The sequence below is a fragment of the Nyctereutes procyonoides genome, unplaced genomic scaffold (assembly GCF_905146905.1).
Source record: "Nyctereutes procyonoides isolate TBG_1078 unplaced genomic scaffold, NYPRO_anot_genome, whole genome shotgun sequence".
Lineage (NCBI taxonomy): Eukaryota > Metazoa > Chordata > Mammalia > Carnivora > Canidae > Nyctereutes > Nyctereutes procyonoides.
In genome coordinates, this window is record NW_026575142.1 from 8,929,515 (window position 1) to 8,948,218 (window position 18,704).

The following is an 18,704-nucleotide window of genomic DNA, read 5'->3' on the forward strand; positions in this document are numbered from 1 at the left end:
GATGTCTTGTTAATTTTTCTTGTCAAACTCTTACGATTCTAACACGGGAGATTTTTCTGGATTTCTGTCATGTTTGTTATCACAATTTAACTCACTTTAATACTGTAATATGTCTGATAAAGTGATAACTCTTTTATTTTGTGACTATGTCATGTGTTGTGTTTACATTTATGTTGTGCTTGTTGCAAACCTTTATGAATCTTTAAAAGTAAAAGAAATTATCACTACTATCTTTAAAGTACCTGAAGCGCCCAAGAAAATTGTGGTAGAAGAAAAAGTACGTGTTCCTGAAGAGCCCATATTTCCACCAGCTAAAGGTACCTGCCTTTGGTGATTCGCCACTATCATAAACCCCTCTTTTATTCACTTACTATGAAACAGAGAGAGAGAGAGAGAGAGAGAGAGATCATTCTCCCCTCAATGCCACAATATAGCTGAATTATGCAAACTTCAGTTTATGTTCTATAACATAATCCTCTCTTTTGTGATGACTCTCCAGAAACAAAGGCATCAGCCTAAAGGTGTTACTGTTTTTGTTGATCCTCTTCTTAAGCAATAATTAAACATTATTGACCCTCAACTTCTTTTCTTTTTTGGAAGCTATTGTCAAGGAGCTCTGAAAACAAGTAAACATTCCAAATGACAATAGAAAATGATGCTTTACTCCAAAGACAAAGTATTTTTAATATGACAGATCAAGAACTCATCAACAAGGCAATCTAGAGAGATGCATTGACTGTGTTTAGCTGGCTTATGATTTTGGAATTCTTGGCATTCTTCTTGTTAGATCCTCTTTTTGTCCTGATGCTTTATACCCAATTATGATATTTTTAAAAATAAAATAAACAAATATCTTTAAAGCACCTGAAGTACCCAAGAAAATTGTTCCAGAAGAAAAGATTCGTGAAGCTCTTCCTAAAAAGCCTGAAGTTCCACCAGCTAAAGGTATACACTGATACTAATCATGACACAAAATGACTTTGTTTAGTTATCCGTGGTTTAAAGTCAATGTGTGTGATGTTAAATTCTTTTATTTTGCTGTATATATGTAGTATATTTGTTATTTATAACAATTAATATACTAATATCTTTAAAGTTCCTGAGGTGCTTAAGAAAGGTATTCAAGAAGAAAGATCATCTAAAGCTCTTTCTGAAGACACAGCGATGTACAGTGAGTGTGGAAAAATTGGTGGTGCTTTTCGGTTTCATTTGTGTTTGTGTTTGTCTTCATAGCTTTTAAAAATAAATATACTAATATCTTATAAAAGCCCAACATGCCAAAAAATATTTGGCTAAAATTAAATTATTTGAATGGTTCTTTGCCTTAAACAAGGTATGTCTCCTCACCATTTTAAAAAATAAATAGCCCTGTACTTATAACATTGTCTAATTTTAGAAAAATCATTTGGCTTATTGAATTTGTCATTGTCTTGTCTTGTTAACCTGTTCTGTATGCAAATATCTTCTGCTTTGAAGCAACTTCTTTTCTTAGGCCTTGAAGTAACTTTAACTTCATCATAATGTTTTAATTGGATTTTATAGATTCAAAATGCCCCCTTATTTTTTTACTCTTCACAGCCATCATTGGAAACATTTGGCAATGTTGCTCAAATTGCTCAAATGACCATAGATTTATAAGGCCATTACAGCATCAAAAGAATTCTCAAATCATTTTTTGTTTATATGTAAAATTATGATTAAATAATTTGAAGAACAAAATAATCTGAATAATAAAATATTCTGAATATTCAATAATCTGAATAGTAAAAATGCCAGTAGTCAAGATTTTCTTCCATTTATTTTAACCTAAAAAATTCCCTGTGTAAGCCCCCCTTTTTTTTTTTTTTGTCTGTCTGTAATAGTAGGCTGGGATAAAAATATGTGATGACTCCCTCCATTAAGTATCCTTTCCATGTTTTAGTTTGGTTATTGTCACCAGGCAGTCTTCCTTTCTAAAAGCCAAGGAAATCTTTATTTTCTTCATTTGCCTTATTTTCAGAGATTTAACTATTTTTTTTTCTCTGCTTCCAGTCCCTAAGTGGTTGTTAAACTACACAGCCATAAACCAGATATGGTTTGAAATTATGGCCAATTAGGTTCCTGGAAAAGGAAAGGACTTACATGAATTTCCAGTAGATCAAATGTAGAATTCTCAATGTGCAACTCAGTATCAACTCTGTTCTTTATGAACAAAACTAAGAGCAAAGGACAATTTTGCCAGTAACTTTCTGCAGACAAAGTAGAAGAATTATATAGTCCCTTGTTAGTGAATTCCTCAATTTTATTATTATCATAAATGGGAGTTCTTATGATAGACCTGGGAATGACGCTTTCTCTTAGCCAATGTGTTATTGTCATAGTTTGTGTCTATTACTACAGGTAATCTGGGTGATGAATGTGTGTTACGTATTATGTTTTCTTAATACTCTTTGCCACTGCCTTGAAATGCCCTCACTTGTATACATACTAATATCTTTAAAGTTTATGAAGTATATGAAGAATCTACCTCAGAAGAAAAAGTTCTTGTGACTCATCCTCAAAAGACAAAAGCCAAAATAGCAAAAGGTATATAACACCTATGATCTAGTCTGAAGAAAATTTATTTTTGGCTCTTTTAAAAGCTCTATCTTTTCCTTCGCTGTTTATAAATATAATTATACTCATATCTTTTAAGCACCTGAGCCATCCAAGAAAGTCGTTCCAGAGGACAAAATATATGTGACCATTCCTAAAAAGAGAGAAATACCAGCAACCAAAGGTACATTTCAACAACATCAAACCTAGATGAACATCTTTGGATTCAAGACTCAAAAATTGCGTGTTATATAATTTACTGTTTTTACAACCTCTAAGTGTAAACCTACTAATATCTTTAAAGAGCCTGATACAACCAGAGAAGTTTTTCCAGAAGTGGAGTTACCTGAAGCTGTTCCCCAAATTCCAGAGCATCCTCCAACTGAAGGTATAATTCTTAGTTATGAAAATCTAAAGAGAATCTTTCTTCTTTGGTCTGCTAAATACATTGTGTTTTGTGTAGGTTCTCAGAACCTCTAACACTAAAATACTAATATCTTGAAGGCCCCCAATGTACCCAAGACAAGAAACTTTCTATGCTTGCCTCCCCCTCCAAAACAAGTGCCACTCATACAATGTACAAGGATAAACAATTAGAACAAAAATTAAATTTCTAATTTAAAGCTACAATACCTGTTAATATACCTAACTTTTTATATATCTTGTGTCTTCATGTCTTTGCCTTTTCTCAACTAAAAAATACTAATATCTTTAAAGAGTTGGAAGTCTCCACGGAAGGTCTTCCAGAGCGGCAAGTTCCCGTTGCTAAAAGAAGAACGCTACCACCACCCAAAGGTACAAGCCAGAAGAAAGCCAGCTTCCACATCTCAGGATTGTAGTTGTCCTTAACATATGTAAATATACTAATATCTTGAAAGCCCCAGTTGCTACTAAGGAAGTCATTCCAAAGAAGTGGGTCCCCCAAAGCAGAAGCTCAGCTGGGTATATACATGTTCCCATGAGTTATTCAAAAGAAAATAGAGGGAAAAAAATCTTTAACTTATTTAAATGGAAGATGCTTGGGCTATAAACTTTATCTATGAGGCCTCTAAGGATTACATGAAGATACATAATGTGTAGCTGTGACCCAGATGGATTGATTCTTCAATAAGAAATAGCTATTACTGTTTCCAAGGAAAGAAGAAAAAATAGCTAGAAAAAAAAATGTACACAAGACCACTTATAACATTTATATCCCTGAAACTCGATTGGATTGGTTTCATTCCCATTTAAAGCAGAAATCAGTACCATCAAATGGCAGAGGTGCTTGGCTGCAGACTATAAATTGGTAATTCAATGCTCCCTGGGGTTGAAATTTCAAGAGATAATATAACTGCCTATTAGAATTGCTTTTCCATGAAAATAAACTTACTACTAAGCACAAGCATATACATTTGAAATAATTATTTTCCCATAGGACTTAAATATAGAAATATTCTCAGAAAAACATGACATAAAGACAATAAGAGATTAAATTCAACTTTGAGCAGTTTTTTTTTGTGCTATGGTCTCCACCTGAGAGCCTTCTAAAACTAAGGCAGTTAAAACTAGTTAAAGTTGGAATTCTGTGCTGAATACTTAATTATTCCTTCTCATCACCTTTTATTGTCCATTTTGAATATTTTTAGATAAATCAAAAGAAGAGAAAGTTTTAAAACACCCAGAATAATAATTTCTTTACAATATCCATAATATTCTGTGATTTAAAGAATATCCAAAAAAATAAAGAAAGAAAGAATACCCAAACACTGACATGATTTTTTCAGTCTAGAATCTTTGGGTCATTCTCCTCTAATACTTGAAAAACAAATCCCTTTCTAAAGTGCCTAAGGCAAGGGTACAAAATGAAGCCTATCCAGATGAGAAAGAAGCTGTTTTATTCTCCTCAAATTAATAGCTAAAAGTACATCATTAATTATAAAAAATCAATTTTTTTCACTTGAAGCTAATTTTCCATGATCTAATTTTCTATATACCTACCATTCCAAGGAATAAAATTACTAATATTGATAGTACCTGAGTTGACCAAGAAAATAGCTCCTGATAATCAAGCACTCATCTGTTCCTAAAGAATCCGCTATAAGGAACAGGGAGGTCTCCCATTCTGGGGCGTTCCTGTAGGCGGAGTTAGGACTAAAACGCTTCATCACCCTGAAGTACAGTTTATTTAATATCTTTAAAGTGCCTGAATCACCTCAAGAAACTGTCCCTGTAAAGAAAACCCCCATGGCTGCTCCCCCTGAGATTAAAACACCTTCCAGTAAAGGTATCTTTCGTTCTATCCTTCCTGCCTTCATTTGTTTAATCAATGCCAATTATGTGTGTGGTGCTAGGGAGCTGGGGAACCATAAACACGGAAAATTAAGACTTGATTCCCTTCTTCCAAACTTTATACATCATCCAGTTTTTTAGAAGAAGCACTCTTGTACCCAGAAATACCATTGTGGTTTAATTAATAACTAATGTCTTCACTGATGCCTTAACCTCTAAGCGTGATACTAATATCTTCAAAGCACCAGAAGCTGTGAAAGAATTTGCTCCTGAAGTGCAAGTATCTGAGGATGTTCCTAAAGAACCAGAACCTCTGCCTATAGAAGGTATGTCGATACCTGTGAACAGAGACTGAAGAAGAAATGACACGTCCTGTGATCTTAAGAACTATGCTTTACTAATGTTCTTCATAACACCTAAATGTAAGCATATCTTTAAAGTACCTGAAGCTGCACAAGAAGTTAACCTCTCAAGAGAAAATATTTGTGGGTGTTCCTATGAAGACAGAAACCCCTTCTATTAGAGTACTCATTCAACCAATACTTAGTAGGGAGGGTCTACCGTGTCACAGGAACTAAGCCAGGTGCTGGCAGAGGGTGAGCCCTTCTTCTTGAGGATCCTACTAACCCCTAAGACTTAGTCGATTGGCGGAGCAAGGGGAGAATAGACAGGAAGAAAAGAGACTTGTAGAAAACTACGGCTAACTTTTTGTGGTTACTGGTTTCACTAATCATTTTAAATCTTAAATGTGAAATACTAATATCTTTAAAGTGCCTGAAGCTCCTCAAGAAGTTTTTCCTGCCAAGAGAGTTCCTTCCAAAAAAAGAGAACCTCCTTCGATTGAAGGTACAAGTGGCCATGCCCTCAAGCTAAAGAAGAGATAGCTCTTGTTGTCTTGAAAAATTTTTGCTGTGCCTCGTGATCTCCATGACACTAAATGTTAAAATACTAATTTCTTAAAGTGCCGGAAGCTCCCCAAGAAATTGTCTCTGAAAAGAAAACATATGTGATTCGTCACAAAAAGGCTGAAGTTGTTCCTGATGAAGGTATATGTTCTTGAAAGCTTAGCAATCTGGGGAAATGTCTTTGCTGGTATGAATGTGCTTCCTGTGTGTTTGGAGTCTTATAACTTCTCAATGTAAAAATATTAATATCTTTAAAGTGCCAGAAGCGCCCAGAGACGTTGTCCCACAAAAGAAAGTGCCTCCTCCCCAAAAGCCTGAAGTCGTACCTGCCAAAGGTACATTCTGGACCACCCTTTCCTTAAGGTGGGGTAGAAGGGCAATAGGAAGGAACACCAGGCTAGACTTGAAAGTTCTTTTGATGAATTAATGCAGTTCTTGTCTGTGTTGATCCTTGTGACTCAAAAGCAAATTTACTAATATCTTCAAAGTGCCCGAAGCTCCCAGAGAGGTTGTCCCTGAAAAGAAAGTGCTTGTGGCGCCTCGTAAAAGGCCAGAAGTCCCACCTGTTACAGGTATTTGTCACTAGCCTTAGGTTTAAGAAGATATAACTCTTCTGCTCTTGAAAATATTTTGCTCTAGTGGCCTCATCGTTTTTAATTGTAATTTTACTAATATCTTTTAAGTGCCCGAGGCTCCCAAAGAAGTTGTCCCTGAAAAGAAAGTGCTTGTGGCGCCTCCTAAAAGGCCAGAAGTCCCACCTGTTACAGGTACTTGTCACTCACCATAGACTTAAGAAGACATAATCCTTCTGTGCTTGAAAATATTTTGTTTCACTTGTCTTCAAAACCCCTAAGTATAATTTTACTAATATCTTTTAAGTGCCCGAGGCTCCCAAAGAAGTTGTCCCTGAAAAGAAAGTGCTTGTGGCGCCTCCTAAAAGGCCAGAAGTCCCACCTGTTACAGGTACTTGTCATCGACCTTAGGCTGAAAAAGATAACTCTGCTCTTGAAAATATCTTGTTCCAGGGATCTTCATATTTCCTAAATGTAATTTTACTAATATCTTTTAAGTGCCCGAGGCTCCCAAGGAAGTTGTCCCTGAAAAGGAAGTGCATGTGCCGCCTCCTAAAAAGCCAGAAGTCCCACCTGTTACAGGTACTTGTCACCGACCTTAGGCTGAAAAAGATAACTCTGCTCTTAAAAATATCTTGTTCCAGGGATCTTCATATTTCCTAAATGTAATTTTGCTAATATCTTTTAAGTGCCTGAGGCTCCCAAAGAAGTTGTCCCTGAAAAGAAAGTGCGTGTGCCGCCTCCTAAAAAGCCAGAAGTCCCACCTGTTACAGGTACTTGTCACCAATGTTAGGCTTAAAAAAGCATAATTCTTCTGCTCTTGAAAATGTCTTGTTCCAGGGGTCTTCATGATTCCTAAATGTAATTTTACTAATATTTTTCAAGTGCCCGAGGCTCCCAAAGAAGTTATCCCTGAAAAGAAAGTGCCTGAGGCGCCTCCCAAAAAGCCTGAAGTCCCACCAGCCAAAGGTAGTCACCCCCACCCCACCCCGACCCCCACCCCTACCCTCACCCCAACCACCGTTACCGGGTTTGATACTGTCCCTTTGCCTCCCCTCCGTCTAACCATGACATTACTAATATCTCTAAAGTGCCAGAGGTGCCCAAGGCAGCTGTTCCAGAAAAGAAGGTGCCTGAAGTGATTCCTCCCAAACCGGAAAGTCCTCCCCCTGCAGGTAATGTCCGTGTCATACATCCTAGGGTGAAAACTGTTATTTTAGCTAGAAAATTATGTATATAAATACGACCATATAAACGTGATAGAATTCTAAAGAAAGTCAGAAGTTAACCACAGTATCTTAGTGCATAATTATATTACAGTCACTTTTTTCCACCGTTTCTAAACACAAATTACCAATATCTTTGAAGTGCCTGAGGAACCACCCAAGGAAGTCATCCCTGAGAAGAGAGTACCGGTGGCTCCTCCCAAAAAGCCAGAAGCTCCACCTGCTAAAGGTATTTATCCTTCTGTGTTGTTGGTCACCTATTTCAGGGGGCTGGGAGAAGTGTCACAGGAGTGTCCGCCAGTCTCATAAATTGCATTTGCTTGGGTAAATGTGTTGGCAATAAAACCCCTTTATAATCTCTAACTAAAAGATACTAATATCTTCAAAGTTCTTGAAGCTCCTAAAGAAGTTGTCCCCGAAAAGAAAATGTCTGTGGTTGTGCCCAAAAAGCCAGAAGTCCCACCTGCTAAAGGTATTTATTCACACTGTCCTATTAAGAAGAAAAGAATATCATCTTGTACTCTTCACCATCGTTGTAATATGTACCTTCGCCACTCATAAACTCTAAAAATACTAATATCTTTCAAGTGCCTGAAGTTCCTCAAGAAGCTGTCCCCGAAGAGATCATTCCCAAGGCGCCATCCAAAAAACCAGATGCTCCTCCTGTTACAGGTACATGTTAGCCCTGACCTCAGTTTGAAGAAATATCTTCTTTTCTTCAGAATAATTTTAGCCCATTGCTCTTGATTAACTTAACTTTAAAACTACTAATATCTTTCAAGTACCTGAAGTTGCTCAAGAAGTTGTCCCAGAACAGAAATTTCCCAGGGCACCACCCAAAACACCAGAAGCCCAACCAATTTCAGGTATTATTCACGCAAGTCCTTATCGAAAGAAGAAATACCTCTTCTGCTCTTGGAAATAGTTTTAGTCCATTGACCCCATTAATCTAAATGTAAAACTACTAATATCTTTTAAGTGCCTGAAGTTCCTCAAGAAATTGTCCCTGAAAAGAAAGCAGCAGTGGCACCTCCTAAAAAGCCTGAAGCCCCACCTGTTACAGGTACTTGTCTCTCAGCATAGACTTAAGAAGATACAAGCCTTCTGCGCTTAAAAACATTTCGTTCTAGCAGTCTCGTAACCCTTAAGTGTAATTCTAATATCTTCTAAGTGCCCGAGGCTCCCAAAGAAGTTGTCCCTGAAAAGAAAGTGCGTGTGCCACCTCCTAAAAAGCCAGAAGTCCCACCTGTTACAGGTATTTGTCACTCACCTTAAGTTTAAAAAGACACAGCTTCTGCTCTTGAAAATGTCTTGTTCCAGCGGTCTTCATAACTCCTAAGTGTAATTTTACTAATATCTTTTAAGTGCCTGAAGCTCCCAAAGAAGCTGTCCCTGAAAAGAAAGTGTCTGTGGCACCTCCTAAAAAGCCCAAAGTCCCACCTGTTACAGGTACTTGTCACTCACTTTAGACTTAAGAAGATATAACCCTTCTGTGCTTGAAAATATTTTGTTCTAAGAGTCTCATAACCCTTAAGTGTAATTTTACTAATATCTTCTAAGTGCCCGAGGCTCCCAAAGAAGTTGTCCCTGAAAAGAAAGTGCGTGTGCCACCTCCTAAAAAGCTGGAAGTCCCACCTGTTACAGGTACTTGTCACTCAACATAGACTTAAGATATAACCCTTCTGTGCTTGAAAATGTTTTGTTCTAGTCGTCTCACATAACCCTTAAGTGTAACTTCACTAATATCTTTTAAGTGCCCGAGGCTCCCAAAGAAGTTGTCCCTGAAATGGAAGTGCCTGTGGTGCTTCCTAAAGAGCCTGAAGTCCCACCTGTTACAGGTACTTGTCACTCACCTTCAACTTAGGAATATAACCCTTCTGCACTTAAAAATGTTTTGTTCTAGAAGTCTCATAACCCCTAAATGTAATTTTACTAATATCTTCTAAGTGCCCGAGGCTCCCGAAGAAGTTGTCCCTGAAAAGAAAGTGCGTGTGCCGCCTCCTAAAAAGCCAGAAGTTCCACCTGTTACAGGTACTTGTCACCGACCTTAGGCTGAAAAGTTATCTCTGCTCCTGAAAATATCTTGTTAAAAAAAAAAAAAAGAAAAGAAAATATCTTGTTCCAGGGGTCTTTGTAATTCCTAAGTATAATTTTATTAATATCTTTTAAGTGCCTGAGGCTCCCAAAGAAGTTGTCCCTGAAAAGAAAGTGCGTGTGCCGCCTCCTAAAAAGCCAGAAGTCCCACCTGTTACAGGTATTTGTCACCAACCTTAGGCTGAAAAAGATAACTTGGCTCTTGAAAATGTCTTGTTCCAGGGGTCTTCGTAATTCCTAAATGTAATTTTACTAATATCTTTTAAGTGCCCGAGGCTCCCAAGGAAGTTGTCCCTGAAAAGGAAGTGCATGTGGCACCTCCTAAAAAGCCAGAAGTCCCACCTGTTAAAGGTATTTGTCACCGACCTTAGGCTGAAAAAGATAACTCTGCTCTTAAAAATATCTTGTTCCAGGGATCTTCATATTTCCTAAATGTAATTTTGCTAATATCTTTTAAGTGCCTGAGGCTCCCAAAGAAGTTGTCCCTGAAAAGAAAGTGCGTGTGCCGCCTCCTAAAAAGCCAGAAGTCCCACCTGTTACAGGTACTTGTCACCAATGTTAGGCTTAAAAAAGCATAATTCTTCTGCTCTTGAAAATGTCTTGTTCCAGGGGTCTTCATGATTCCTAAATGTAATTTTACTAATATTTTTCAAGTGCCCGAGGCTCCCAAAGAAGTTATCCCTGAAAAGAAAGTGCCTGAGGCGCCTCCCAAAAAGCCTGAAGTCCCACCAGCCAAAGGTAGCCACCCCCCACCCCACCCCCCCATCACCGGGTTTGATACTGTCCCTTTGCCTCCCCTCCGTCTAACCATGACATTACTAATATCTCTAAAGTGCCAGAGGTGCCCAAGGCAGCTATTCCAGAAAAGAAGGTGCCTGAAGTGATTCCTCCCAAACCAGAAAGTCCTCCCCCTGCAGGTAATAATCAAACTCACAAAAATCATTTTGTTTTAAAAGAGAACTCTCTACTTAGTGTTGTAAAAATCTTTTTGTAAAATATGTCCAATGCTTTAGGCAACTCTAGCATTAAAATGAGCTTGTCTCTTTTAAGTGCATGAGGAGCCTGAAGAAGTTGCCTGGGAAGAGCCCCCCGCCGAAGCTGTGGAAGAGCCAGAGCCTGCTCCTCCTCCAAAAGGTACTTGGCCAGTTGCTAGGTCACCTTAGGAAATGTTCCTCCCCTCTTGCCCTGAAAATTCTGGACGTTTTGAACTTTTGTCTTATTTTTCATTCATCTTCACGGATTCTAAAAAAATAAATTCTAATATCTTTAGTGGCGGTGCCACCCAAGAAACCTGTCCCAGAAAAGAAACCACCTGCTATTGTTGCCAAAAAGCCTGAACCACCACCAGTGAAAGGTATCTCCCCCCGCCACTAACCTCCTACAGAAAAATGTGTCTTTATTTAAAGTGTTGGTGGGGTTCCACGGCTATACCTAATGATTTTCATGTCATGGAAAATATGAGCTAAGAACAACGCATTATCTTTTAAAGTGCCTGAGGTACCCAAGGAAGTTGTCCCTGAAAAGAAGGTGCCTCCAGTGGTTCCCAAAAAACCAGAAGTCCCACCTGCTAAAGGTACATACAGCTGACTACTGTGTGATGAGGATAAAGTCTCCAACTCTTAAAAAGTATTTTGTTCTATGTAAATGTGATGAATGTTTACTAGCGGCTCTTCATAATGTTCAAATACTAATATCTTTAAAGTGCCTGAAGTTCCAAAAGAAGTTGTTGCAGAGAAGAAGGTAACGGTGCCCAAGAAGCCCGAAGTCCCGCCACCTAAAGGTATGTGTCGCTAATGAGATTCTTCGGGAAAGCACTCCCCCTTGGTTTCAAAAGTTACTCATTATAGGAAACCCTGTTGTTTGTCAAACCTCTTATATTCACAATCACAAACCTGCCGTTCTGGATTTTTAGGGTTTACATGTTTTTAAATAACATCATTGGTTTAAAGACAAGAAACTGATGCATCTATTATGAGCATCGAAAAGTGGACTAACAAGGTTCTGTTAATCTTCGTAGGCCACATTTCCCTCCCTGCTGTGTGGGTCTCAGAACAGATTACTGGCCTTGTGAATTTTATTCTTGGATTTATCTCTGGGTTATTTGACCTAGATGTGAACTAGAGGTGGTATAAATTTCAAGTCCTTCTCTACTACCCAGAAGTAAAACTAACTAATATCTTTAAAGTGCCAGAGGTGCCAAAGAAACCTGTCTTTGAAGAGGAACCAGCCATTCCTGTTCCCGAGAAAGCAGAATCTCCTCCTCCAGAAGGTACACATAAGACCATTAACGAGCTTGCCACTCATGAGAATTGCTAATTTAAGCCTTGTTCCTCTTTTTTTCTTATCCAGTGTCTCTTGGTCACTTTCTATCCTGTAATTACTTGTCTTAAACATTCTTAATTAGTGCTGATTGATCAGCGACATCTACACATCATAAGCTATATTAAAGTTTCTGTAATGCACACAAAAAGTAGGGCAGGACTAGTGACTATAAATGACATTAAACACCAAAAAGGCATTCAGATCAATAGAAACAGAAGTCCACGCGAATAAGGTAGATTTCATCTTCACAAAAATAAGAGAAGGTATTAATTAAAACAAGGGAGGAAGTCAAGGTTACTCGTTTTTATGTTCGGTGTTTTGTGCATCCCCAAATATTGTTCGATACATGGAATTAAAATTAACTATATCTTTAAAGTATATGAAGAACCTGAGGAAATTGCCCCTGAAGAGGAAGAGCCAGTTCCTGTCGCAGAGGAGGAGGAGCCAGAAGCCCCACCACCGGCAGGTACATGGCGGGATCCTGTACTACACGGGAAAATACATCATTTGACTTTTATAACTATTATAGATCTTCTTTAAGGTAAAAATGTTAGTCTTCTATCCTCTTACTTGAAATTTGACTTCACTGGCAAGAACAGAAGTCATTTGCACACACAAAGCTATGGAATTTTCCAGTGTGCCTACCAAAGGAATGGGTGTGATCTTCTCTTTTCCTTCATTAGTGTCAAAGCTTTTCATTGTAATCATTTGACTGAAAGAAATTCCTATCTTTCAAGTGCCTGAAGAACCCAAGAAGATTGTTCCAGAGAAGAAAGTTCCTGTTATCAAGAAGCCAGAAGCTCCACCTCCTAAAGGTACTTACAGTAACATAAATCATTTTTCATCTTTGTGTGCTGTCTAAAATCTGACACTCTCTGTATTATGTATTGTGTCGTATTTATGTGCGTAACTGTTACCTAAATGTTGTTGTCAAATTAATGTGTACATGTTGCATCTTATGATTTTATGTTATTAAATGCTACTAATATCTTTAAAGTACCTGAGATGGCAAAGAAAGTTGTCCCAGTGAAGAAAGTCCCAACGGTTAAGAAGCCAGAAATACCTGCAGCTGAAGGTATTCACGTCAATCATTGATATCATTAGTATCATTCCGTTTTTAAAGTAATCTGTTATCTGTGTTTGTTGTTGCATAACTATGGACAAAAATGTCCTTACTTCATTTCCAACAATTTTAATACTGCTCCATTAATTACAGATTCTTTATTCTTAACATTTAAGATGTTTCTAAATACTCTTTTTAAAATAAAACTAATATCTTCAAAGTGCCTGAGGTGCCCAAGAAACTTGTTCCAGTAAAGAGGGAAACTGTGCCTGTTGCCAAAAAACAAGAAGTCCTGCCCAAAAAAGGTACCTACCATGAAGAAAAAAATATATATTTCTCTGAATGCTATCTGAGTAATTTCATAATAGTTCTTATGCAAAACCACATTTCACAGATAAAAAGGGGAAGATCATGAGGGCAAAGAGAAAAAAATGATAAGCAGGAGGGGAAAAAATGAGATTCAGCTGTGCTATGACATGGTTCCATGGGGTAGCAGAGGACCTCCTCTGATTCAAGAAGTAGAACAGCTCAATTCAGCATATTTTGCTGAATGTCCGACCACTAACCAGTGTCCTAGAAAAAAAAGTTCTTGTCCTGTCTTCAACCAACTTAAAGATGGTGTGAAGAAAGCACAGCACAACTCTAATAGAGACAGGAAGCAATCACACCTAAGAGTATAAAGGGCTACAGAAACACAGAGCAAGGGAAGATAAATTTCAGGCAGAGGCATCAGGGAAAACTGTATGAAAGAAATAAAAATTTAAGTTTCGACCGATTTTTATGTTGTATAGCAATTGAGAAAATGGTCGGGCTTCAGAAAGATGACTAGCAATAGTTCCAGCTACTCAAAGACAGTGATAATAGTCAAGATCCACTGCAATTATTTAAGAGTTGGACAAGACCAATGGTAGTAGAAATGGAAGAATAAAGAGATGGGAGATCGAATTGGTGTCTATTATGGAAACACGTAGCGAAATAGAGGAGCCCAAGATTATCATAGAGGTTGTAGCTAGGTATCAGTGAGAATGGTTTATTGGGTCCCTAACTAATATTAGAAAGAAGAAAGTGTTTTTTTCACCTTTCAAATGTAGAAGCTGGGAATCTGCATCTAGAGTTTAGGAAAGAGATCAGAGCTGGAGGTATCGATGTAGAAGTCGTCCACAGAGAAATAAGAGTTGAGAGTGCAAGAGTGATTGCTCACAGAAGGTAGAGTCAAGTTTTTAAAGCTTCAGAGTTAGGCCAGTGGAGAAGACTGACATTTAAGGGTACTCAGAGGAAGAGAAGTGAATGAAGAAGGCTGAGAAAACTCATTTATAAAATTGGAATGTCCAAAAGGATGCCATGCCTCCAAAGCCAATATTTCCCCATGAAGTCTTGTAAGATAAAGTTCTTTCTACTGTATTCTTTGCCTGCTGTTTGCAGAATCTTGTACATCTTCTAAATTCTTAATAGTAAACAAAATCAATATCTTTAAAGTGCCTCAAGTGCCCGAGGAAATCATCCCAGAAAAGAAAGTGTCCGTTCCTATTCCTGAAGAGCCAGAAGCCCCACCTGTTCAAGGTACACAGCTGCTCTATAAATCTTGGAAAGATGACAGTTGTCTTCATCATCTTGCTTTGGTTGTAGATGGGTCTTATGTATTTGTCTGTTGTCGGTCTTATGTAGTAAAATTGTTGATATTTTGGGGCCATCTTAAGTGAGGAAGATGTTAGAGAGGATAACTAAGTCGGAAAGATTCTATTGTGAATACAGTCTAAAATATGATACTGTGTTTTTTAAGTTGAAGAGCCTCCCGAGGAAATAATGTATGAAGAAAAAGCATCCATAACCATTGGTAGAAAAGTGACTCCCCCTGTTGAAGGTATAAACATAAACTTTTTTAATCTCTTAAAGACTCCTGCTACAAATTAAAAAAAATTATTCATAGGGTGACGTTCTTTCTTGAAATTCTATACAGAAGCATTCCAACATCTGCTTGCTTCACTTTTCAAATAGTTATACTTCTTTTAAGGTAGAATCTTTAATTTGATTATTCTTGATAGTAATTAATAATTCAGTTTACAAGGCAAAACTGGAACAATTGCATTGGATTCTCAATCACCCCTTGTCAAATTTTATTTTATTTTATTTTATTTTATTTTATTTTATTTTATTTTTTTGCCCCTTGTCAAATTTTAAAAGTCATCTCATTCATCATCAACCTACATCAAATAGTTAATAGAATGTTTAATAGGAATCTTACCTCCTTTTCTATATAAGTGACTTTGCATGAAGTGTATGTTTTTGTTTTTGTGACTACAATCTTTATATCGGTGTGAAATTTGTATGAGTCTTTGTGAAGAACTTTTCAATCTCATATCCTCTGTCAACATTCTTTAAAGAACGTGAAATTCAAAAGTATATCGAGCCTGAAGAACCTGAACCTGAACCACAGCCAGAAGAAATACCAATACAAGGTATTCAGTTACTTGGACTTAGCTCTTTATCATCATATTCTTCATCTTCACATACATATATATGTGTGTATGTTTAATGTTGTTCCTTGTGTCTCTCTGCATCTGTGTGTAAGATACTCTGTTGTAAATGTGCATTTCATTCTTACGTATCCCTGTCATTTGTGCTATCGATCTCATATCAGTGAGGCTTATATGAATACTTTCTTTGTTTTTATTAGTGCCTTTGCTATATTTCTCATCATCGGTGTACAGTGTTGATATTTTTGTGTTTTATGTTGGATACTGTTTTATGTTGGTCGCTAATGTGAATGTAAAAAGCAAACTTTATGCTTCACGTATATGCTTAAATTTCTACTGAATGTACTATATATGCACATGCGAATTAGCATACACGTGTACTAACACTCCTGAAATACTCTTTCAAGAACCTGAACCTGAAAAGAAGGTTGTTGAGAAACCAAAACTCAAACCAAAGCCTGCCGTACCTCCTCCGGCTCCACCGAAGGAAGATGTGAAGGAGAAAATGTTCCAACTTAAAGGTATAAAAATGCTACTCCAAAGCTTTATTAACCTGCTTCACACTTCTATTCAGTCATCTGAAATGGTGCTTGCAAGAAATGTATTATTTTTTAAAGTGTGCGCTTTCAAACATGATCGAGCCGTGAGAGTTGCTTAGAGACCTGCGTTTTTTGCTGCCTCAGGGTGCTTTGTCTGGTCATGCCTCAAAGAAAGGGCATCATTGCTCATCGCTAGCTTCATCCTGGACATATGGATGCAGCGTGGCCCAACTAACCTTCTTATGGAGAAAGGGTTTTCTGATTTCAGAGTGTGATTGTCATGCATATCTTTGGGATCTTGCGCACTGGAATATATGAGAAAACCCTGCATGAAACTTTGAATGTTGCAGTAACAAATTTATAAAAAAGCCAAAGCTTTGTTCTTAAAGAGTTTCATGTGTTCTGAAATATGCTATAAGTAATAAACTTATGGCATCAATAGCTAATACGTACTCATATACCATCAAAGGAAAGCATACGAATGACCTGCCGCTGCTCCCCCCATTTTTTTTTCTTTTGAAACTTAAAAACCCGTATTGTGTCCTATGTGGTCTTTGGCATAACCAGAAAGAGTGATTATGAATACATTTGATATCCAGCATCTCTTCTCATTATTAAATTTCCCTTCATTCTTTTGGCATTTAGATATTTCTTTGAATTGATGCAATGTTACTTAATTCTTAAAATGACATCTGAAATAAACTGGCAAACGCCTATTATTCTTCTCATGGTAATACAATGTCGTTTTATTTGTAGTGTCATGAGATTTCTCAATCTAAAATATCTACATATAATCTTAGACGAGCACTTTTCCCATAGTCACCTACACATGTACAAAGCCAGTATCTTTCAGAGTAAACTACTGAGTTCTTATGATTCTTGCCCCTCGTTACCCTTCCTGGCCAGCAGGGGTAACTTCTGGCATTCCAAGTCAGACAGAAAATGGGCACCTCTTCAAAGGCTACCCATCTATTGATTCATAGTCCATAAAGATACATATTTAATACAAATTTATATGTAATACAAATGTACACGTAAAGGAAAATTTCTTCTTCCTGTAAAGAACAAAAATTATCTTCTTTCTCTACCAGACTTAATCTCACTACTCACCGTCAGAGTAAAAGGGCAATGTGTTCATGGTTTGAACGCTCCTTGTGTGTTCTTTGGTGGCTGCTCTTGGCTGTTATCAATGCTATTAGGCTGTAAGGCAAAGTTTGGTTTTACTCTTGGAGCAGATATTTAATAATTTACTTCAGATTAGTCTGAATATACAAATAATAACATTAAGATCATATTCTTTAAAGCTGTTTCAAAGAAGAAAGTTCCTGAAAAACCTGAAGTCCCAGAAAAAGTGGAGCTTAAGCCTCTGAAAGGTATTTCACAGTCCGGAAAATGTATTTCTATGCAGTATCCCTTCATTGGGTTCCTTGCTCTTCCTGTCTTCTAGAATGTTCTGTCTTTCTTTTTTTTCTTCCTTTCTTTCTTTCATAATCAGAGTAGTCTCATTTATTTCTTGTATTTTTGTAGTTCTTATGGCCCTGGCTCATAAGTGTTGCTGCCTTTGTCTCCCATCAAATTCATACATTGTGGATAGATATTGTTTATCTTTGTCTCATCTACATATGTCTTCTTGTATTTTCCTTAACTTGAAAATATCAAATTTTGCTGGTTAGCTGAAGTTAGTGTCAGGACACATCTTAGGCTAAAATGCAGAGAGCTAATAGTAGAAAGCTTTTGAATTTCACCTGAACAGAGTATTTTAGACAGTGTTAGAAGCGCTACATACAAGTCATGTCCTCCTTCTATACTATAGAGGTGACTTATAAGGATTTCCTTGTGGCTTTCCTGTCACTCTCTTGTCACTGACTCCAAGACGTTCTTTCAGATGTGCAGATCTCACTGGGAGTTTAAGGGAGCATTCCTGATCACTGAAGGTCCTTTCTCAAAATGCATTCCTCTTTACACTGTATTTTCCCTATCTAAACCTAGACCCCCAAATAAAAATAAATGGATCATACGCTTTAGAAAAATTTCTGTTAAAAATAAGATTATTAATTTTTCTAGTAAGTATAATAGATGGTAGCCTTATGTTTAAGTAATCAACACATCCAGATCTAGAAATTGAATCTGTTCTTGATTCACTCTGGAATTTTAGAAAAATCACCCATCTAAATATACATTTCCTGACTTGTAAAGTGGAGATTACAAAATAATATTACTATGGGAGTTAGCTAGTAATGGAGGGAAACCCACCTAAACATTAAAATGAGATGGATTGACATTATAAGAACTTTAAAAATAATAGCTGCAATGATGTGTTCTGTGCCTGAATCCCAAATGTCAATAAGACTTTAAAAACAAAATGGTAATACAGAAACACAAATGCAAAGATGCATTTCCACTATTTCCATTGTATAAGTAAAAGATCTATGACATTCCACATTAATTAGATGCATGGTTGTCTTTCCAGGTTTGATCAATGAAAATAGTTATACCTTGAGAATATTGGTAATGCTAAAATAGTATTGAAAGCCAACACAATCTAACATGGATAAAAAAATTAATGTTTGAGTGTGGAATTTTACTTAAAATACCTGACAGAAAAAAATCATTATTTAAAATGAAATATTTACCTTTTGTATATTTAAATTTTGAGGTTATGCA

General features: G+C 37.1%; 1 protein-coding gene across 1 annotated transcript in view; it reads left to right on the forward strand.

The window, feature by feature from the left end:
- TTN (titin) overlaps nt 1–18,704 on the forward strand; it is a 272,766-nt gene that overhangs the window by 136,326 nt on the left and 117,736 nt on the right. Inside the window, 17 exon segments of the mRNA XM_055307803.1 lie at nt 240–317; nt 7,012–7,095; nt 7,208–7,291; nt 7,414–7,497; nt 9,910–9,993; nt 10,101–10,184; nt 10,297–10,380; nt 10,476–10,559; nt 10,693–10,776; nt 10,913–10,996; nt 11,132–11,215; nt 11,345–11,422; nt 11,828–11,911; nt 12,341–12,430; nt 12,702–12,779; nt 15,909–16,022; nt 17,345–17,413. Of these exon segments, the coding sequence (XP_055163778.1) occupies nt 240–317; nt 7,012–7,095; nt 7,208–7,291; nt 7,414–7,497; nt 9,910–9,993; nt 10,101–10,184; nt 10,297–10,380; nt 10,476–10,559; nt 10,693–10,776; nt 10,913–10,996; nt 11,132–11,215; nt 11,345–11,422; nt 11,828–11,911; nt 12,341–12,430; nt 12,702–12,779; nt 15,909–16,022; nt 17,345–17,413 (1,431 nt within the window).